The sequence below is a fragment of the Sitodiplosis mosellana genome, unplaced genomic scaffold (genome assembly GCF_009176505.1).
Source record: "Sitodiplosis mosellana isolate CC-2019 unplaced genomic scaffold, AAFC_SMos_1.0 Smas_scaffold_1, whole genome shotgun sequence".
Lineage (NCBI taxonomy): Eukaryota > Metazoa > Arthropoda > Insecta > Diptera > Cecidomyiidae > Sitodiplosis > Sitodiplosis mosellana.
The window spans coordinates 15,796,755-15,820,719 of NW_022595244.1; the positions used below are offsets into that span (position 1 = coordinate 15,796,755).

The 23,965-nt window shown below is 38.5% G+C and overlaps 1 protein-coding gene across 1 annotated transcript in view; it reads right to left on the reverse strand.

The window, feature by feature from the left end:
- The window catches only part of LOC129580447 (uncharacterized), a 29,215-nt gene extending 9,193 nt beyond the window's left edge, over positions 1-20,022 (reverse strand). The window contains exons 1-5 of the mRNA XM_055470886.1: positions 19,286-20,022; positions 10,974-11,906; positions 6,962-10,654; positions 6,369-6,808; positions 2,724-3,060 (exon numbers count right to left, since the gene is read on the reverse strand). Coding sequence (XP_055326861.1) covers positions 2,724-3,060; positions 6,369-6,808; positions 6,962-10,654; positions 10,974-11,673 — 5,170 coding nt within the window. The 5' untranslated portion in view covers positions 11,674-11,906; positions 19,286-20,022. The remainder of the gene's footprint in view (positions 1-2,723; positions 3,061-6,368; positions 6,809-6,961; positions 10,655-10,973; positions 11,907-19,285) is intronic.
- Between the last annotated feature and the right edge of the window lie 3,943 nt (positions 20,023-23,965).

A 23,965-nucleotide genomic window follows, 5' to 3' on the forward strand; every position in this document is an offset into this window, starting at 1 on the left:
TACTTCCCGATTGAAACTATTGTTTTTTTCTTTTCTGTACATCCCAACTCAGTTTGGAAGTTTGCTCTCTATGTGTGTTTCTTTCTCTGTTGTTTTTGCTGTGGTACGTTCATGGATTATGAATCTGTTCATTGTAATGTCCGAAGGTGTGTTGTATGGTCATTGATTATGTGCACCGGATTCGAAATTTAATATCCGATATCCGAATGCATTTTGGTGTTCAGAGAGGGAGAGACTATGTCATTCAAATTATTGTGCTTTCATTTCACTTCACTCCACTCCATTCGCTTAACTGTGACACAATGTTCCATTGCGGGAAGTAGTAAAATTAAAGGCATCGCGTTATGCTCAAGTGCAATCAATTTTCCAATAGCGACAAAAATCTCTCTATTCAAAACGAACCGAAAAAAAACTCTGCCGTTCGGAAGTTCAAAATGCGTTGCAGCAGTTTTTTTTATTGTATATTGAGTACGAACGTATTATGCGAGTGAAACAATGGCCTTGCTTTTCAATGCTCATTCTTCTTTCTGTGGTTCAAAATCATTGGAAAATATACCTTTTTTTTTTTGAATACATCTCTTTTTGTAAATTCATTGCTGTATAAAATTTTACTTCCACGGTTCTTCTTTCGTTTTATTCGTTCTTCATTTCGATAAATCCGCGTTTCAACACACTCAAAATTGACTATATATGAATGTTGTTGCTTTCAGAATATTTTCCCATTCAAAAGCATTGTTAGTAATATGAATACCGGAACAGATTGCAATGGGTTCGTGTTTTCGTCGTCTACACTCTGGCACCGGAGTCACAGTTGAAAGAGCAAACGACTCGCTGCTGCTGCTGCTCTTACTTTGTGAACAAAATTCTTTTACGTATACGATCGTTATTTTTGTTTGTGGGTCGCTGTTGCTGCTCACTTTCAACGTGTGTTCGATTTCTGCTGAAGCGAGAGCGCACTGCGCTTACGTTCACTGAATCATTAAATGTAGTTTGAAACTGATACCATGCACAAATGCCAAATTTTTACAATGGGTCATAAAAAAGTCAGTTTACCCTTTTTTCATTTCGTATGTTTGATGTCGTACGTCCAATTCTAATGGAATTATTCTACGCACACTACATTCAACGATTAAAATTTTAATCACAGCACACCAAAACAAAATTCAACGCAAATAGCGTTCATTGTTAGTCAGACGGGTTTAGTTCATACACTGAATGGCACGTTTTAATGAAGAAGATAAACAATGAATTGGTGATAAAAGTGGAACTTTTGTTTTGACTTGTGCCAAGTGAAAATTATAGAATTTAAAACTTTTTCCATCGAATTAATCCAACGGCCGAATTCTGATGCAAATGATTGTCAAGTGCGAACAAGGGCGACAGAGAGAGAGCGAGAGAGAGAGAGAGAGAGAGAGAGAGAGCGAGAGCGAGAACAAGAACAAGAGGGAAAGGCAAAACAGATCCGCACGACCATTGACAATGTGAGATTTATTCGGGCAAAATGTGTCTGCGCTTTGCATTCCTTTTAAATTCGCATAACTAAAAAAAATGTTCGACTCAATGATAGACTTGCCATCGTTCGAGTGTCAGTTTTGTCTGCGTAGGCATTTGATTAATACCAAATTTATTCAAAGTTTTCTTTTTCAAGTTGATTCTGTTCGAGCGAATTTACCCAGGCGATATGGTATATACCTATATAATGTGCACCCTTATTTGTTTTGAATTCAACTTTTCGGAGATAACCAAAAGCGTACGTCAAATGCATGTATCTGATAAAAGGTCACAGATTGGTTGAGCAAATTGAAAAACCCATACGAAAACGGAATGTTGAATGAAAGTGTTGGGAAGAAAACCGGGGCGAGCCAATCAAAGGCACGCACGCATTGGTTCAACAACATGCACCCAACGCTGCTACTGTTTATCCTAACAGGACTCAAGCGATTGTCTTCTCGGTCTTAGTTGCCGTCTTTCGATGGTGGTGCGGGAGTATGCGTGATTGCTTGCGATATGCGCGACGCTAACACGTACGACACACGCTGGGTCAAGGCTGAAAGTTGACTGAACGAACGAACTGACGCACTTTCTTCTCTAACATAATAATTCGGAATGATTAAAACCATTTCGTGATGTGTTCAACGTTCATGTTCAATGTTCATGTCCAATAAAAGAATATTACGAAAGGGAAAACTGTCTATACAATTGAACTACTATCATATAATCATCATTGTCGTCGTCGTCGTCGTCGTCGTCGTCGTCGTCGTCGTCGTAGCAGGCCAATGCAGCAGCAGCAAAAACCGCATGTGTTTAATCTAAAATGTCATGCTCGAATGACTTGTGGTAAATAATATTGTGTGAATGCGAATGCGAATGGTTGGGGTGTGCAAACGATATTGCACGTAATGAAATGTCGGAAAACGGAAGACATGCTCATCCGTTATTTATGGCATGAGAAAGAAAGTAATGGAATTGCCGAAGCTCGACTTTTCTCCGACCACCAACAACCCCATTCACTTTCTCTGTAATCCCTAATCTTTCCCATTGAAACGAAAATAAATTTTGCGGTTGCCTTTTAACGACGTAATCGAGAGAAAAAAGTAGAATGTTATTTTTATAACTTCACCTCGCAACACTCATTCGTTGCGAATTCGTTTTTTTTTTTCTTCTCTTTCAGCTGGAAGAGAAAATCACTCTTGTTTGAATTTCAAAGGAAAATTGTGACATACCTTCTTCATGTTCCTGTTTTGCCGCGCACTCCGTACATTCAGCACACTCGGTGCAAATGGTTTGTGATGGAGGCGGCGGTGGCGGTGGTGTAGATTGATTTTTTGAACTGCCACCACTTTGGCTAGTGCCGTTATTGTTACGCTGAGCGGCCAACATAGCCGCCCGTTTTGCCTGCAATCGTTGAATCACCTGCAGCTGTTGAATATGTTGAGCTCCAAAGATGTGACTACCTAGAACACCACCTAAAGCTTGCTGCAAACCGCCATCCTTATAACCTTCAGGCGGACTCAATGCCGCTTGATCCACAAATTCCATGGGCGGTGCATATTTGGGACTCTGTAAGAAAGATAAAAGCAACAAAAACAAAAATATAAATATCATCGTGTTGAAAAATGAAGCCGCAAAATTCATTTCCTTGTAGTCTCTATAAATAGACTAGCTGCTTCTAATTACCAACGGAATAATGTCATCACAAAAAGACATTTTAAATAGAACAATCAATATTCTCGTTTCGGGTTTTTTCCCTCTTTTCGTGTGCTCGTTCGCTCAATGTCATCTCAACTCACTTATGCTATGTGCTCGGTGCCATTTCCATGGATGTTTCGAAAGCAATTTGTAAATTTTCCTCGAAAAGTTTTTCTGTTCTCAAATTCATTCGAAACAATGAGTGTTTCTCTGTCTCTCTCTCTCTGTGTGTGTGGAATGTGAAAGTAGTGTGTTTGACCAGTGACATAAACACAAACTGGCGAGACAACATAGATACAAATACACGGAAACAAATATTCCGTTCGCATGAAAAGAATATTAAAATGCGCACCAGGCAATGCAGTTGTAAGCTGGTGGTCGCCTCACACACATTTTTTCGCTGTTTTTCGCTTCCCAGATAGAAAAAGCAATAATTTTTTTTTTGCATAAATTGAACATCGGTTCTGCCGGAGCATCAGCGGTTGATGTAATGCGATGGTATTTCCAGTGCTTTCGATGGCCTATTGTTCATTCTGTGCATTGTTTCATTTGATAAATATGCGAATGACTTTTATTTACTCTTCCACATATTTTGTATGCTTGAAACTTTGACTGCACGTCACAAGCAAATGCTGTTGAGTTTTTTTTTTCACTTTAACAGTGTGCTTTTTTTTGCCCTCTTCATGCAATTTCGTCAGTTTGAAGGAGTGAAAAAAAATTGGTAATTAAAACCAAATGAAAATAAACTGGTTAACTGTACCTCATGTGCCTGGACGTTATCAATGAATGGACATTTTTGACGCAAACACAGTGCATTCGCTGTATTTTTCACGGGACATTTTTCGCTGATCGCCTCGTGGGAGTTTTACGTGCTACTAGCAAATAAACGAACGAACCAACGAGCGAATCGCAAAGCAAAGAACATTGACCCAAACCTGAGTATATGTTGTGTTCACTTCGTCTTCGACGTTTTCTCACATTCGAAACGGTTCGTTTCGGTGAAAAGAAAGAGCAGAAAAGGCGAGGGCACTCCTTGAAAATTCCATGTGAATACTGCTTGGAGCAGCTACTCCAACAAAATTGATAACTAATGAAATAGATATTGAATTATAGGCAATTGCGTTGAAGTTTCATCTTCATCCCTTTGCCAGTTCAATGTGCTTTTGTATTTGAGGACTTTGAATTTGATTATGCAATAATAATGTAATAGAAGATTCAAAGCCTTTTCACAAATTCAACCAAGAGCGCGCGCACACACACACTCATTTACTTTATCGAATAAAAACTTGTTTTGGCAATTCTATTCACTTGCAGTTTTCTACGCCGTTTTCGGTGCGACACAGAATCATATTTCATTTTCGAAATGGGAGCAAGAGAGCAGGGGAGTGTGTGTGTGTGTCTGTGTATGGACTCTGAGGCAAAATGTTGGAAAATTCGAACCAATAAGGAATTCTTCCTCTCATTTTATTTATTCAAATTAACTTTGTTTGGCATTTGTTCGCAGTTCGCATTTGACACGGGACGAGAGAGACACACACAGCGAACGAGTGAGAGAGAGTTTTATGTCTATCTTTGAGTTGCGCGAGAAACATTCTTGAACACAAATGGCACATACCACAATTTCAAGAATTTTATGGAATGCATTAGAAGCAACTTTCATTTTTTTTTCTTCTCGAGCATAAAATCTCAAGCTTTGAAAACATTTGCTTTTTGTTTTTCCATTATGCTCTTGTCCTCTGTCTCTGTCTCTCTCTCTCTGTCGCGATTAAATCCATGAAATCCGTTTGAAATATATGTGCAGCGTAACATCATTTCGAAAGCTTATTTCCTCATTTGTATGCACATTGCACACTCGCATGAATCGTAAACAAATCAAACAAATTCCATTTGTCTTGTGACGTAAACGACGTGAAGTGTACCTAAATCACGGTGCGAAAAAAAAGCAGTAAATACGATGAAAACGTAACAAGGACACAAAACACGCTGTTCATCTTCTGAGTTCCACATCTTTTCGATGCTGTCGACTCGATTTTCCCGTGCAAACAAAAACGCCATATTCAGTTTGGTAAACAACTTAAATGATTTGATTATGTGCGAAAAGAGAGCATTTGGATGAAGTAAAAAGAAGAGATTGCCATGGAAATTAAATATTAAGCGGAAAAACAGTGAAATTTGCATGGCAAAGAGAAAATTGCCAACATTGTTTAGACCAATGGGGAATTGCCATTGATTTTCATCTAATTTCACGTTTGTGTGCACATTTGATTGATTTTTCATTTGATAATTGCATTTATCGCATTTGCTGTCTTGCACAGGCGCACCATCACCGCCAAAATGAATTAAGTGTGCTTAAGGTCTTTGTCTATAAATAAAAGCGAAACGTTGTCTTCAGTTAGATCAAAGACAGTATGGAGTTGGCCAAAATGGAAGTGAGACGTAATATCGTGTCTGTAGCAGCCGCTCTCGATTTTCAGCTTTTATTCGAGCTTTTATCAATATAGCAGTAGGCCAAATGAATGAATGGGATATACACTACCGAAATGAACAAGTTAATTAGTATTTATATTTTCGGGTAAAATGGCTCATTTCCCTTCTTTACGACATCATCTTGAAGACTATATAAAATTACCCGTATTGAAATGGCGCACAATTTCAACTGAGCACAATGCCCAAACTTGCACCGAATTCCAGTTGAAAAAAAAAACTTGGAACTATGCCATTCCATGTCATGCCATGCCATCACTAAACTACGACGAAAATGTCTGTGAAGTCAAAGGTTTTTGTTAAGTTATAATATTTGTATCATATCCCATGTACGCTGTATATGAGTTATGTCAAAACTAATAACATTCTCGGTAAAATGCACATTTGAGCACATTATTATGAGACACACATGAGTGTATAATATACACTGTATATGTATATGTTACAATGTGGAAAATATGTTCAATGAAAATCGAATAAATGGGTAAGTAGATAAATTGCAACGATATTTCACTACGATGCAAACGGAAGAAAGCCATTTTGCTAAAACTTTTCCTCAAAGAAACAGCATCTGGCGTCAATTTTATAATGATAATTTATCGATTGAGCACATTCAGCGACCGAGCGAATTCGATTCGACTAATGGATCTTGAAAAGTTTTCGCGTACGGAATTTTTGCAAGTGCAAAATTTTACCTGTGGTGTGCGTCCTTCATCGGAGTATGCAGTGCATTGACAACCCTCATCACAGCATAACCGCACCAGTTCGTGTTCGCCACACGTGCACGGCTCTTCGTCTTCCTCATCGTATGGGCAATCATCTCGTACCAGTATAATGTAATCGGCATCGAAGAATTCGTTCCGTGTTTCATCGAATATGACACGGTTTTTCTGCGACGGTGGCGGTCGATTGGGTTTTTTCAATAAACCACGTAAAGTGCCACTACTTGTCATGTCTCGCATGATTGCAGCTGTTTTATTTGACGTTGGTCGATAGGCTTCGGGATACAATGGTACAATTGATTCAATGGTGCACTGACAGTAATTTGACGGAAAATTTAATTGCTCTGGATCACAACTAGTTAATTCAGCATCATTGTTGTCGTTGTCGTCGTCGTCGTTATTATTTAAAATGTCTGAAAAGGAAATTTGTTTTTGTCATAATTGATGTGGAGCAATTTAGAGAGGGAGAGTGAATGGAAATTCAATTTGATTTACACCTCAATGGAAAACGGTTTGAGTGTATTCATTCCATTTCTAATATGCGCATAGCAGAAAAAAAACCCTACCTTTTGATTGATTTACATTGAGACCGTAAATTGGAATTTCGCTGTCATCAACATCATCTTCCAATTCATCATAGCACTCGAAAATGTTATCGAACGGCGGCAAATGGAATCCGCTTAACTGGCGTACGTCAAAAATGCAATTAGTTTTGAGCTCTTCGTCACGATAAATGAATGGCGAATCGCTAGTTATGCGCTGATTTTCGGGGAAAAGATTGCAAACTTCCTCGGATTCGGTGCTTATTGACACGGGCGTACAATTAATTAAACGATTCGCTATATTATCGAGCTGTTGAACATCGACTTCTGCACAGCTCTCTTGAGCTTCATTTGCATTCGATGTGCTTTCTTTGGTTGATTTTTGCTCCGCTTCTCGCTCGTCGCAGTCGTTGCCGTTGTTGGCTTGTGTATCTTTTTGATGAATTCCTTTCGTTTGGTTTTTATCGTCTAATATTTGTTCAAGGTTATTTTTGTTACCATCAAAATTAATGATGCTTTGGCTTCGGCCAATGTTATCGCTCTCTTCGCATGTATTGATTGTTGGTGATTGGTCGTTACTCAATGATTTCGTTGATGATTTACTGTTCGGATTAGGTTTATCGTCTTTGAATTCGTTTGCTGCCTGGATTTTCTGTTGCTGCTGAGTGGAATCCCTTTTTAATGAGCTCTCTTGCGAATCATACGCCTTGTATGGTTGCGCACCAGTACTTGAATCATCAAAGTTATTTATTGAGCTTTCGTCGACAATGGATTGAGGCTGACTAGCTTTTTGCTGCCGTACGTCGACGGTTGGTCCGTCGTCGTCGTTGTCGTTGTAGTCGTCGTCGCCTTCGTCTTCGTCTGAAGTGGAAGCTCGTTGAATTATAGGGTGGTTGTCCGTACTGTTTCCTATAAATTTGTCTACACCAATTGGCGATTCACGTCTGTCCACTTCACTGGAATTAAAATGTTCACTTTGTTTACGTTTGTATAATGTGTGCGCGCAACAAATATGCTGCTTACATTCAGATTCGATGACTTTTTCGTTGGTATGGGTTTTTAATTTGATGTGATTATTATTGCCGTCACTGTATTTTAAATTGCTCTCATTTTCACTGCTAATGACACCATCACTCAAATGTGAACTCTTTGGTTCGGCGAGCGTTTTATCAGTGACCGAGTTAGTTGGCGATTCGATGGATGGCGACGCATCTATAATTTGCTGTTGATGCTGTTGCCGCTCTTGTTGTTTTGTACTGGCGTCGAAATGACCTTTGCTATCAAGTTTTAGCTGAATTTGCTGCTGGTGCGTTGGGATTGTCGACGACTGCGACAAATTATTGTTGTTCACACACCTACCTTTTTTGTTCGCCGAGGTAATGGCAAAGTCTTTGAAACGTTCTTCGAGACGTCGTAAGCGATTGCTCGCTTCAAATGGCTCTCCACCGTTTAGCGATAGCAACGATGATGATGTCGACGACGTCGGAGCAAAGCGCTTCAATGTAAATATCGAATCGCAGCTTTCGCTAAATTTCAGCGAGTTTTTCAATGAATTCGCATTGAGTGTGGTGACACTATTCGCGCTATCGTCACACTTTGTTGGCTTTGTCGCATTTTCAACACAACACCGATTATTATCACAATTAACGGCACTAAGATCAGTATCGCTACACTTTACTGCACTGAGCACTTGCTTTATCTTTTCAATGGGTGGCGATAGTTCAAGTATTTTTCTGGATTCATCTGCATCAACTAACACATCACTCGCACAGAGCTCGGTCGCGGTTGCAGTAATTAAGCGATTATGCTCGTTGTTGTTGTTGTTGCTGTTGCTGTTGGTGCTGTCAATGTACAGTGCTTTATTTATAGCTTTTAAACTTTGGTCCGTATCACTTGCCGTCGTTTCTACTGCTGCATCGTACACGGTACTTGTCGTCGAAGACGTCGTCGTCGTCGTTGTTGTTGTCGATGAATATGGTAATGTTACTGTATCGCACGTATTATCATTACTACCACTACGGCGTTTCGATTGAGACAGACTGATTGTACCATCCGCGGATCGACCACCAGACGATTGGATTTTTTTCTGCACCGATTTTCTTCTTACAAAATTTTCACTACGATTATCATTATTTCTTGCAACATTGGCATCGTATTCACGTTTTGCAATCAGTATATTATTATTAACCACTGGATGGCGACTGGATTTTATTTCGCCACTCGTATTAGACGTCACTAGAAGCGTTTCACATAAATCATAATCACATAAATGGCCACGACAGCATTTCCACTTGCAATTACACCGTACCTGCTTGCCAATTCGATTTTTTCGATCAGCGTTTTTCTTCTGACGTTTTACACAATTGTTCCACTCTTTTCGACACTTGAGTCTGCTACCACCTCGTTGTTTGTTACACTTTTGATTCAATTTATTGGTTTTTCCCACTGAAATTCCTAATTTCTGCTCACACCAACACCCATGCACCGTTTTTCGATATTTTAATTTACATTTGGTCGAGTTTTTTCGCAAACATATTTTCGCATTCACATTGCTACGAGCGACGTGTTCGCTTTCATCTTTGTTGTCTGCATCACATGAAAATATTGGTGTCGACGCAGCACTGGCTGTGCTCAAATTTCGATTGACTTTGCTTGGATTTTGTTCGAGTTTTTCACATAAAATTGGCACAAATTTTTCACTTGCTATTACATTGACCCTTTTCAATTGATTTTCACCGCAAAAATATCTGGAATTTATACTCTTCTCGTGTGTTGCTGATAAATTATGTGATTTGTCCGTACAGAGTGGAAGAGCTTTTGTTCGTTTGTCCTTGTAATGCAAAGGATTGTTGTTTTTATCAGCATCCCATTCAGCTTGTAAACTAAAACTGTGTGCCGATGTGCTGGTATCTAGTGGTAATGGTTCGATGAATGACGATGGTATGGCAGACGGTTCCGGCTGCGTTACTACAACCGAAGACTCAATACGAACTTGCTTACAATCGTTAGCTGGTTGTGTGTGTTGCTCTGAAGCCGATGACGTTTTAAGCACGTCCTGTGGAGCCTTTTCTCCCCCAAATGGCAGCGGTTGTGGCTCGATCGATGAATTCACTTCGTTATTGTCTCGTATCGTGTGGGTGAAGGTGACGAATGTATGTACAGCACATGCGCCGTTCGAACTGTCTTTTTCGCTGTTTGTTTCAATGTTGATTTTTGCACGAGAAATCGCAGCATTCGACTGGCAAGCAAGTGGATGTGCTACTAGGCCTTTGTCATCGCCGTTAATTTTTGTACGTATGCCGTTCGGTCGCGTTTGATGTGCGCACTGCTCAAATTCGTACGGTCTATTGTGTTCGGTATTCAGTGTGTGACTGTTGCTGTTCGTGCACGTATGGCCAACGCTGGTCTCAGTCTCAATGAAATTGTCACTGACAGTGCTTCTACTACTATTGCTCAAGCTGTCCGTGTAGCTGCAACTGCTGCCGTTGCTGCTTTCGCTTGTCGTTGGTGACGGATAATCATTACCGTTTTCAGTATGCCATTCATCGCAATAGTTCACCTGTACGCCACTTCTATGGTTGTTCAACTCCATTTTAGCATCGTATTTAGTTTCATTTGAAGCAACGGCTCTTCCTGTGTTATTATTTAATAAATTTTTTCTCTGCTCAAATTTGACATATGGAAGCCTTTCATTGCCTACACCATCATTAAGTGATCCTGTCGAATGAAAAATAAAACAAAACAAAAACAGATGAGAACCAAATGCCGTTGTCATATTCCTCGCTCTCGCTCTTTCTCTCTCAACCTTTTTTGCCATTAAATTTGATTGTTCACATGCATTTTATCTTTGCTGGTTGCATTGCTAAAATGCAGTTCATACATTGTGACCTAAATCTTTTGTTGATTTTCAATTCGAAAACAAACACATTTCGCATTCCATAACAAAAAAAGAAGATTGAAACGAACGTTTGAATGCTACGTACAAACGATATCTCGTTAAAATGGAAACTGCAAAATAAAACTAGAATCATATTACCTTGAACGCATGAGTGCGTGACTTTCTTTATGGGCTTGTCACTCGCATGAAGGTTGTTATCGCTTTCACCGTTAGTCCAATCGTCGCTAAAGTCAATCAAATCGCCTACTGCAAACGCATCCGTCGAACTTGTTTCGCGTTTATGATTCAGTTCGCTCATTTGATTGACATTCGTTTTTAATTGTTGTACACTGTCCGCAATTTTCAACAGTAAATCATCGGCATTTTGAATTGCATCTATTTCATTGGTGTCGAATCGGTTGAGCTTGAGCTCATTTTGTTTGTGATTTGTATTGTTGCTTTCGTCACTTTTACCGTTTTCACCCATTTTCCCACACTCTCGTTTGTCCTCTTCGTCTTCATCGTTGAACAAATCGATTGTATCGAGAATCTTTTGTGTATTTACACAATTCGCATGGGTACTCATCAGTTTTCGATGTGCACGCTGCTTTTTTACATAGAGATTTTGCAGTGAATCATCACTCGACACTTCTTCGCTCGTCGAAACGTGTTGCTCAAAACCGAGACGTTCATCCAAACTTTCGAGATTCGAGACAAAATTATCCAAATTGTTTGCCACACCCAGCATCGGAGCCACAGGAAATGTATAATTTGTACTCGGATGCATTTCGTGGCATATTTGCCAGAAGTCACTGTCACTTAACTTTCGTGCTGAGTCACGATTCATTGCTTTGAACATTCACAATATTAATAACAACAACAGACACAAATCAACAGAGACAAATTCAACGGCCGTAAATCCTTTCCGAAACGGTCGGCACAAAATGCTCAATGCTCACGCCTAATTGACCACGAACTGACTGTTATTTTCACCCAAAATTGCGTCGATGCACCACGGTTAATGTTCAGGAAGTTGCTTCGTGCTCAGCACCACGGTATTGTTCGTCGGATGTATAGATGATAGTAATCAATCTGCAGAAGAAAAAAGATAAACGGAACACTTTCATTAGATAGAGAAAATGAAAAACAAAAAAGCATTAACTCAGCATATAGAAATAATTGGAACGTTTGATGAAGTAAACGAAATAAAAAAAAGTAGGGGGAAACGCTGACTGACTTAATCGTATTTAAATGAGGTGAGCAAAAGAATCCAGAACACAAACAATAATTGGTGTTCCTTTCGGGATACAATGCGAAGTGATTTTCATAAATAACCACTCCTTAAACTCATAGCATGAATAACAACACCTCAGTTTTTGTTTATGTCACTAATGGCGTTTTTTTCCTCTCTGTTCGGTCGCGCAACGTTCCTTAAATTCATGCATTCTATCATACAGTGTACACTACTCAAATTCATCGCTTATTCCATGGATGAAAACCGAATGTTCCGTTTGCTTGGTATTTTTGACATGAATAATTTTTTTTTTCGCTTTGCTTCAACGACAAAATGCAAAGCACATACATAATTCTATTGTGATTTGTTCATAAATGGTCTTTTTCATGCGCGATAAATTCCATAGGGCTCCCAATGGCTCACGCGTTGACTTAATAAACTCGACTCACGGTGTGCATTTTATTTACACGTTTGCCTCGTAGCCATTCTCGGTGATCCGATTCTTCGGATTGTTTTGTCCAAATTCAGCGAGCGGGCTCATATATTGAATTACAATTATTACGAAATGTTTGGGTGCGTTGAGTGTTTTTGATATTTTTATGGGCAACAAAAAATTATGAAATATACCATCGAGAAAAAAACCATGGGCCCATATAAGACAATTACGTATTTACGTGTATCGATTTCAATTTAGATTTAGGCTTTGGAATTGAAGCATATAGAAAAAAAGAAAGAGGCGAGGGATTGCATGACGCGCGTAAACACACCCGTCACACGAAATCATACGCTCGTTCGATGAATGCACAGAGACCACAGATGCCACAGCGATTGTCAAACAATTAGCCGAACGGCGAGAAAACAAAAATCGAATGAAGAAATTGAATGAAGGCAATTCAGACGCAAATTCAGTTGGTGGTTCTACGCCCAATTCCAATTGTTCACCTCAATCGCATCGGGTGTTCTGTGTGTGAGAGAGTGAGTGTTGACGACATGCGCGCTCTGAATGATTTACCGAGATTTGTGTTTACATGTCAAATGGTTGCGTAGTAGATATGGACATCAAACACTGAATCCAAATGAAGATTGATGTGTTTGGACGCGAGTGATTTCTCTCTCTCCCTCTCTCTCTATCTTCGGTTTGTCTGTATCGCATATAGAAATAGAAAGGAAGGCGACAATCGGAAAACTAAAAACAAAACTCACTATATTATTGGAAACGAGAAAATCCCAAACCGGTTTTACATCGAACACGTGCTTACGATTTATACTATGTCTACCATCACAAATACACATAATATTCAATGTAAATGCACACGCTGGAGAGACCATATCACAACACTTCGGAGAACAGAAAAAACCTTTCAATGGAATGGAATATATTTCAATTCACTTTTTATTACCATTTTATCTCTCTCTCTGGCTCTTTGTGAATGATGGTTTCATACGATGAATGGACCGTACAGCAGTAGCATACTCTCAAAATGCCTCTGAGCTACGATTGGCATAATTTTTTTTTTTTTTTTCGTTTTGTATTGTTTTTTTTTTTGCATTGGTCAACAGCTCAATGGATTTATTGTGTTTGATGTTCTTTAAATGTCTGTTTTCATCGCGTAGAAAAAAAAACAAGACGATTAATTTTGAAAAGCCAGTGTGACCGAGAGAATTGATTTGGTGCAGCTTAGACATTTAAAATGTTCAATTAGTTGACTGGAATAAATGATTGGCGGCTTAATTCTCGAATCTTCGAAAATCAAATGGACATTCATTCATATTCATTTTGTTTGAATTCGTTTTTTTTTTCCTCGGATCAAAACATCAAAATACCATTTCAATAACAAAAAATGTTTTTATAATCAGATTTCTGACCAGAAATTGGATCTTCCAAAGCCATTTATGACAAAAATAAAACATTTAAATTCAAATTTAGCTGTTGATCAAAAAGGAATGATTACCGCATACACCAAACAAACCAGTCATCAATTCAAGAGCCGCAAGAATGTTATCACCGGGAAAATACCGTTATTCATTGATCGGCAGAACAAACAAAAAAGAAGAAATAAAAAATTCTTATTTTGAGCTCAATTCTATTTGCGTCTCTTTCATTCGATCGCATTTTTGTCCGGTCGGTTCATTTTTTTCAGCTGCTTGCGAAATGCTTCGTAAAAAACATAAAGCAGCCAATAAAAAATTATGATACACTGCATTTTATGCCTCTGTCTCTCTTTCTCTCTTCATTTCTCTGCCATCGAAACAAGGAACTGGAAACGGATGGAATGGAAAACCAGAAACCAAAACTGTTGCCAAAGATAAAACACTGTTTATCGTCTGACCCACAAACAATGTTCAAACAGTGACGACGAAAAAACGAGTTTCATTCGGTCGGTCGGTCGGTTGTTCGTTTATTCAGAGAAAAAAAAGAGCAGAAACACTAAAAATTCGCGTACCCAGCCGCCGCGCTCGTACCATTCTTGTTGTCAAACAACCGAGCTCTAGTACACAATGCATGTACCATTTTTTTTTTCATTCGTTCTCTCTTTCGCTATCTCTGCACACATCATTCGTCGCCGTAGCTTCTGATTTCCAAACGATATGGTGATTTTCTTTTCATTTCGCTGATTGTGGCTTTGCTCGTTCGTTTTTTGTTTTCAGTCGCTCTTTTATTTGTATTGCCATCGACATTGTCTGATTTATGATTTGTGACCATTGATTTGCATGTGTATACACAAAAAGTCCATCGTTTGGTGTGGTCATTTTGACTTTTCAACGGATGACCACGGACAATTTTCGTGTTCGCTCGTTTCGGACACTCCTTTTACAGCATTTTCGGCTTAACCATGCTTTATTTCGTTCGGCATATCTCGCGCATACACACATACACGGTCGATGTTTACTGCCGTGGTTGAGCAGGCAAAAACAGAATTTGCATGCTGAATCGACCTCGATACACGTATGTGTGTGTATGGTTCAGCGAGCTGATAATTTCTTTCGTTTAAATATCTTGTTTGAGCTTCTCATCATGTCATCATCATTATTGGCGATTATTTTCTCGGTTATAATTAACAACAATAGGCACCTTTTTTTTGTTCGGCATATATATGCTTGACGATGAAAAAAAACCGTGCCACGATTTTCGATCGCTAGACAATTGAAATCGGAGAGAAATTTTAATTTGATTATAGGTCACGACGGATTTAGACAAAAGGTGAGAGAGAAAACAGAAGCGTTATTATGGTTGTTTGCATCGGAACAGCGAACAGTAATTACCAATTGATAATTAGGCGAGAGAAAAAGAGAGAGATTAGTTAGCAAGAAAATTGGTGGCATTCGAGCTAACGATCTGATGTCTAGTTAAACGACACTGAATATATGGATATATGTATACAAAACTCCAGCCAAAACAAACATTGTCGAGCCGATATAAACTCTGACACAATAGATAGTTAGATATTGCATTTTCATCGACCTGAATAGCAGTATATTTCATGTTCATTATTCGAGCATAGAGTTTTAGTTTCTTTTTTTCGACTCCATCCAAAAGCATTGCCAACTAATTTTCTATTGTCGTATTTCGCAATGATAAAACTTGTGGATATTTGATGATTTCTGTAAAACTACAACACAAGTCTTCAGCTTTTTTCTGTTGTTGTAATATCATAAACATTTTTAATGGATTTATTGCCAGCCTTCGCAACGATAAATTAGTCAAACTGAGAGTGTAATGAACGTTGCATAAGTAGAGAGAGAACGCTAGATTAGCAGATATTATCGTGAGATAGAACAAGTTTTCAGCAAATAAACAGTTGTCATGTCATACAGCAAAATCAAGTATTACAAGTGCAGGCATAGTCAAATATCTTGATTGAGTCGATTAAAATGCGCACGCAAACTGTGTCTTTGTGTGTGAGTGCTTCAATGTTGCATTCGCAACATTTCGTTAGACTTTGAAATGCGCGCACGTATTACATTGCATCTTTGTGAATGATTCACCCAGAAGATGTAATAATTAAAACTGTAAAACAAACCCATTCCGTATTTGGGATTGGTGTTGAACTCTCGTAGATGGTTAACGCTCTCTGTTCGCTGCTGGAGTAACATCAATGGTAAAACTATGTATTTTCGATCCACGATGCAACCGACCGTTTGATTGATAATAATCATTGAGCGTAAAATTGAGCAATGAAAGCGATTTGTTTGAATCAAACAGAAAAAGAAACACCAAGAAACCAGAATTAAATACTATCATTATTATTGCACATGACGCTAATAATTTATTGTGCGAACAAAAAAGCCGAGATAAAACAATGTTCATTTCTGGTTGCAACTCAAGCAGAGACCGGCAGCAATTGAATCCATTAAATTTGTGCCCGCCACACAATAAAACAATGCCAATTTGTGCAATTCTTTTTGTGTACATCACTCTTTTGACCCCTTTCTCTCTCTCACACACTCTCTTTCACTGAATTAATTTGTAACGGATTGCATTGGCTGTGTGTAATCAAGAGGTTGTGGTCGAATGTTGCAATGATTCGGGAAAAGGACTCCAAAGATGGTCGCCATCTGTTGCATGCGAACGGCTTACATCATCGGGTTGAATGCACCAAAATTACTTTGGACAAACAAAACAATTAAAAATCAATTGAACGAAGCTAATTGGTAATTTTATCGTCTTTCCCTTGCATTGCCTTTCGTTCGGATTCGGCGAATAAAGTCGGCTAAAGTAATGCGGAATTTATTTCGAAAATGTGAACTCATTTACGGTTCACTTTTGAAGTGTGATTTTATGTGAGCTGGACCTTGAAACTGAACAAGTCATATCGAATGATCGTGCTTGATATTTCTCGGCTCTAAATGAGTCAGTACATTGGCTAATATTTATGATTTCGGTTCGATTGAAAGTTCAAAATGTGCGGCGCGGCTGAAGAGCGTCTCAGTTTGCCTCATTAAAACTATTTTATTTGCCTAATTAATTCTAATTCGTTGTAAGCGTTGATTTATGATCGCAGCAAAAGTCATTGAAAAGTGTCACGATTCCGACACAAGTACTCATACACCCAGATCAAACGCAGAACAAATCACTCAAATGACGGAATATGTGTTTTTTCTCTTCTCTGTGTTGCGTTCGTTGGAAGGCAAAATAAATGGAGTTTCGGCCAACTGAATATAATTGATTTGCATTCGGAACAAGCGTGAACAATTCGAAAACAAACAATCGATCTAAATTGCTGGAATGTTGGTGCGGTGGAACGTGTAAACATGTAGTGAAATGTCATCTACCAGGCGTTCCAAAGTGGCGGTTTTTGAATAATAAATTAGGTTACGATTTTAATTTCCATACAAATGAACTCCAATACCAATTGTACAAAGTACTTCACCGAGAAGAAGAAATAACAAGACGCAAGATTTATACATTGGAAATGAAAATAATGAAGAATTTGTGTGTGAAGTGACGATAAAGATCAAGCCGACACACAAATGGTTTTCAAGTGGCTTTTTAGTAACGTGTATCGCGTTACGCACTAGAAATGAATAATTTTGGATTTGCAGCACAAACGCACACACACACACTCGCGCGCAATGAATTACGATCTTAAATCCATTTACAACCAATGGTAATTTCAATTACCGGAATGCATTTTTCTATTTAATGGCCTTTTTCACTCCATTTCTTCACACATGTGTGTGAGTGTGTCGTGAACGGAATGGATGGCTTAAATGTTGTGTGAAATTACACACAATGGACCGTACCAAATCGAAGTGTTGTGTTACAAAAGACATCAAACAACGAATTGAGGCTTCGAAAAGCAAATAAACGATCGTTTCATTATATTTGTTCGTTTGGTGCGCGCACGAGCTTCGATCATTTTTAACATACTGTGTTTGTGTGCCTCATCTGAAAACAATGCAACAAACCTCTTTCACCTCTTCGCGTACAATGAGCAAACCATAAAATGTATGTTTTTTTCTTCTTCATTTGAATTTGATTGGTTCAGTTTCACTTTGTATGACTTTATTGTCGTCATTTACTCTTTTCGAATCCGAGAGTGGAGTCGAGAGAGTTTGTGGTTTTTGTTGTTGTTTTCGGGATAGTCAGTAAATGTGCAGACACAATAAAAATCCACTTGTGCTCAATCGCGTCGAAGCGAGATGACAAACGTAAATGCAGCGCATGATTATCATTGTGTATATATTTCCCTTTCTTATGTGCCACATTCACAGAACGTCGACCGTCGTTTATTGTCGGCGTTTGTTCGAAACTGAAGAGACTAATTTATCTCTGTCTCGGCCCTTTAAGATCGCATGCAAGCAAGAGAGAAAAGTGTTCAACCAAATGCAGACAAACACACACAAACACATAATTTCATTTCTCGAGACATCTGAAAACTAAAACAATACCAACAATCCAGCCAGTTGGTGTACACATTTTTTCTCCTCTTGAACGATCGAGAAGAAGAAAAAAATGCCGTATTCAAATGAGTAAACATATTTGCGTTGCAGTGCGCAGTTAATTGAAAATGTTTGAAATGCGCAAACATATAAGCACACACGATGTGCTTGCTCACCAGCTTCGATATCGTCTCATTAAATCACGTATGCCCTTTTATTGTGCACACAAATAAGCAACTCTCTCGAAAATGTGTTTCTTCTTATTTACTTCAGCTTCGTTTCGTTTATCTTGTGGATTCGGCGTGCGTGTGCATTGATGCTGATTGCATATCTATTGTTTCGTTTGCTTGTTTCCCTTTCGTTTCCCGTCTGAAACGGTGTGTTTTTATTTCGGTATCGTTGGTGTTATTCTGAGAACACGAAAACAAAAAGGCGTTGTACTTGAAAACGGGCTGCGTTTTGGTCAAACAAAAAAACTAAACGGCGGATTTGTCTGCGTTTTCGGAGCTCTTGTCAGGTAACTGAATTTGATGTGCGCACGAGGTTTTAAATGGGCTTCACAAATTATCGGTTCTTTGAAGGATTCTTCCTTTTTGTTTGTGTGCGTCGAAGAACAATTTATAGTTTATGAATGTTTGCGGCTCGTGCTAGCATTCAACACGGCTGCGGTCATGAAATTATAGACAATTTTTTAATGAGGGGCTTCTCGTTATTATCTGGCATCAACATTCAAATCGTCCGGCTTTATTATTCAAATTCCATAAAATGCGAGTCATCGAAAATCCCTTACGATTTTTTCTCTCGTTATTTCTTAACGAAAAAATTGAAGAAGAAGATGAAAAATTGAGCTCACCAACAGATGCAAGAATTTGGTTCCCAGCATCGAGCAAAACATTGAATGTAATTCGATCTAGGAATCAAATTAGCGGAAATATCCATTCAACAGGCAAACACACGAACATCACTGCACTTAGCTCCTTTTTTAAACAACATGCGTGGCTTTACTATATTTATTTCTTCCTTTTCTATCGATCGAAATTCCCACACTCAAGCGGAAATCATTGATCACACATTTTTTTTCCTCTCACTGTTCTTCTTTTTTCTCTATTTCAGTGGGCACATAAGCGCCTTTGACATGCACCTTGCAACAAGTTTTCTCATCGGAATATTTTTTTTTCTTTGGCGTTTGCCGTTAAACTTAACACTTTGTCACTTGGAAACGTTCACTTTTTCAATAAATCTGTGGGATTTTCTTTTTCAAATTGCCAATTTCTACCTTCCGGCTATTTCAGACACTTCTTCATGCAATTTTTCTTTTCAATTATTCATTCCGTTATATTTCAGCACTAATTTCAAATCGATCCCATTAACTGAAAACTCTCACTCGTAGACGCGCTGTGAAGATAAAATCACTTCCACGAATTTTGAAATATAAACAAAACCAACTGGGCACAAGTGTGTTTAAATCGTGAATGTTTTTCGCTTGCTACTACGAAATGCACGAGATCGGGCAATAAAATATAAACACGGAGACAGAGAGAAACGTGAATAAAAAAACAGAACTTAAACGAAAACGATCCTGTCGCGCACACCGATCGAATGGAAATGAAGTGTGTAGCTCGCGTTGAGCATACAAAATACTCAAATTCACATACATGCATTGCTTTCCACGCCAACACCAACACACATACACACAGTCACATACACGGCCGAGCGCAACAGCAGACACAAAGAGAGCAAAAGAACGAAGAAGCCGAAGCAAAAGAGAAAATCGAGAAGGCAAACACACAAGAAGTGATTAAGAATGCGAAGAAATGAACCTTTTGTGTGTGTATTATATATATATTGAGTTCAAGTTGCGACGCCGCGCTCGTATATGTTTTTCTTCCTCTGTTGGTTGAGAGTGAATGCAAACACACGAATGCGAGCGTAAAACAAATGCGACGATAGTCGCGCTGCAACGATGAGAGAATGAATCAAACAAGCGAACGATTCCACTGCGCATATGGAATCACCGTTTCAAACTCTTCGAACCAAGACTACCGAGTCAAGCCAAAGCCAAAACAATAGGAAACATAAAAATATGACAAAATAAATAATGTTTTTTTTTTTACTCGAAAAGCAGCTCGCTGCGCAAGTGGAAATGAAACAAAACGAATGAGTTGGTTGCGATGGTGCGCAAGAGACGAAACCAAAATGAAATATAAACATTGCTTTTTCCACTATCGTCATCGTCGTCGACAACGACCATGCACTCGCGGTTCACTGCATCGCAGTCATCTCGTATGCCAGTTCATGTGTACCTTTTTTTCGGCTTTTGTGTGTTGTTATTCATTTTCTCATACAACTTTTTTCTCCACTCTTCCAAAATGCAGGGACGTTTTGTGTTCTTTTTCGTATTTGGATCGAGATTGTTTTATGGATTTTGTAGCACATTGTCGACGAAAATCTGGTGCGGTTTATGTCTGTGTGATGTGGCTGTGGATGTCACCACAATTGAGATAAAACACGGAAAATACCATTGTTCTCCAGCCTCTGTTTGTTTTGTTTGTTCTGTTTCGCATAGAAAACGTATTTGTTTTGTGCTGCGGAAAGAGAAAATGCATGCGACAAACGCAAACACGGAAATTCCCCGTTGGAAACATAGAAGGTGTCGCATGTAATGACAAAAATAAAGTCATCAAACTCGTAATTCTATGCGTAGATCGGCCAAAGAGGTCAAAGTAACGTTAACCAAATTGAATGGTTTTGTTGTGTTTGTATACAACGCCGACTATCTTATTGTATCTGCCTCATCGACTTAATAGCCGAAGAGTGAGTTGAAGGTGTTTGTGTTTCAGACTCGTGCAGAGCGACAATTGTTTAAAATGGTCAACCATAAATCATTGTGATTTCATTTGACAAACATTTTCGATGAGAAAATCAGTCACAATGAATATTCATTGCGCGCATTACCATAAATGCGAAATTATTTAAATAGCATGCGTTTAATTGAAAGTTTTGGCATTTTTTTCTTGTTGTTTCGAATAAATTTTTCTCATAAAATAGACAAATTCATCGAGAAAAAAACGTATTTGAAAAACGCAGCAACATTCACTTCTCCAATTTGATGTGCATTTTTATCGAGTGAGAAAATAAAAACCGCGATGTATCTATGATTGGCCTATTATGGAGAAACGGGTCATAAATGACATTCGAAATTAAGCCGTCACTCATCAGTCGGTCAAAATAATTGAAGTGACATGGAATGACAGAGCGGCATCGAAAATACAATTTTATTAGCCCCTCAATCGAATGAAAAATGCAAAACACCGTTAATAGCGAGCAGAAGATTGTTTCTTGTCTGAGCTCTTATCCGATTTGAGCGTATGGCAACTTTGTCGTTTCGCTACCGAGTAGCTGAGAAAGATTTTGTGTGGCAGCCTATCACATTTAACGGAAGACATGGGAAAATGTTTTACTACTATTCCGCATGCAAACCATTTGCAATACCACCATCAGCATTCGGATAAGCGGAAAAACACAAAACAACACACCGATGTGAAGAATAAATTATGCGCCGTATCAGAGAGTTTGAGGGAGCAAGAGAGAAAGGTTCACCAGAGATTGCCCGTGTGTACAGTACATGTATATATATCAGCGTGTGATTATATTACATGTGCGCACGGTGCATAGAAGAAAGTGTATGTTTATTATTGTATGTAATCTTGCACAGAGAGGCAAGGCAACATAATAAGCGCGGGAACTGTTTATTAAGGAAAAAAAAAAGTAGAAATATTCCACATGAAATGGTCGCTACTATCTATTGAAGTACGAAAACAATGCACCTCTAGCATAGATCAAAGCAAAAAAACACCACGTGTAAAAACGAATGCGGCATACCAGCGCCACACGGCAGCCATAGAATCGCTGCTTCGTTCATTTAGTTTGCACTTTATCATCCAGTCAAATCCAATTGAAACAACAAAAAAAAAGCGAAAAACTTTGAATTATTTTACAAATCTCCTTTCGGTTTCTATTCGATTTTATGATGAAATTATTTTATTACTCATAATCAGGTGCATTTCCCATCGGATTTGTTGTTTGCATAGATTGAAATGGGAATATTTTGTTTTCTTCGTTTCTGCACTTCAATTCTGGTACGCACTGCGTATATTTTATTATATTATTATATTTAAATATGTATGAAGTTTGCCTTGGTTTCGACTGACTGATTGACTCTGGGTGTGCTTGCGTTAACAACTACTTGATTGGAATATTCATTTTTGAATTTCATGATTTATCATTCATTCGATCCCTTTCTCTCAATGAAACTGCACACACGTTGCTGCGAGCTAATTTATGCAAATTTCATTCACAAGGACTCGTTTCCCTCTTCCAATTCCTTGTTTCCCCTTCATTTCTGGTAGAAACGATTTTGTGCTAAGCGTTCCGTGTCGTGTTTACGATGGGAAAAAAGACGAGAGTCGTTGTTGTCGTCGTCACAGCAAAATTGGTCGGTGTTTTTATGCTAATTCCGTTATATGCACTATTTTGTGGTTCCTGTTTACATATCATTGGTTGGGCTGTAATAGCCGGAATTGTTTACTTTTTTTTGCTAGGATACAAATAGATTCGCCATTTAGTAAACGTTTGACAAAGAGGGAACTCATCATCAAAATGCGATTACATTCAATTTTTTTTCCATTTGTAGTTCGAGGTAGGAAAAAAATACAATCAAAACCAAATTGCTTCTTCATTTCGTATCTAATTGCAGTCATTGCTACTGTTCGCTCAACAAACTAACGAATAAATGACCGAACAGAAAAAAAAATCAAGATCGCGTTTTTTCCAAATTGCAAGACATAGACAGAGATGAAGAAAAAGAATTCCATTTCGTTTGGTCGTTGACTTGGTCAGTTTCTTGTGCACAATTATTATGCTCCACATCACACGGATTCTTTGTTCATTCACCTGAATGTCATGTTGCCCATAAGCGAAAGATTTACAAGAAAATTGCATTAAATTAAATGTTTGCCAAAGTGGCTATTTATGCCGAGCTTAGCAAAGACGAACCAGGAACGCACTTCATGAAATTGTGTGCAGCGTTGTGTTCTTTGCTTTTTCTTCACTTCTTTTTATCTATGCATAAAATGGTAATGGCAAAAATCGCAACACAAAAGCAAACACTAAGAGACGTCGAACCAAACACACATTTAGAAAGAACTTCGACCTAGCGTGGGAAAAGTGAAAAAAAATACAATAGATTAACACGTTTCCACTAAGAAGAAGTAATGAATAAAACTTTAAACAACACGGTGTTTGGGTTGTAGGTGTGTGTGCGTATGTGTTGTGATGCGTACCATTTTGGGGTTTTGAATGATAGCTTCTTGCATGTGTTTGTGTATAACAATCCGTATATTAGTCTTTGGGCATTGCAGCTCTGGAATTCCTTCCAATGTGACGTTTTATTCTGGTGAAGACGACACATTGATCGAGTCAAACAGCCTGGAAACGTTTTTTCTAGCCATTCCATTTGATGCACGAAACGGAT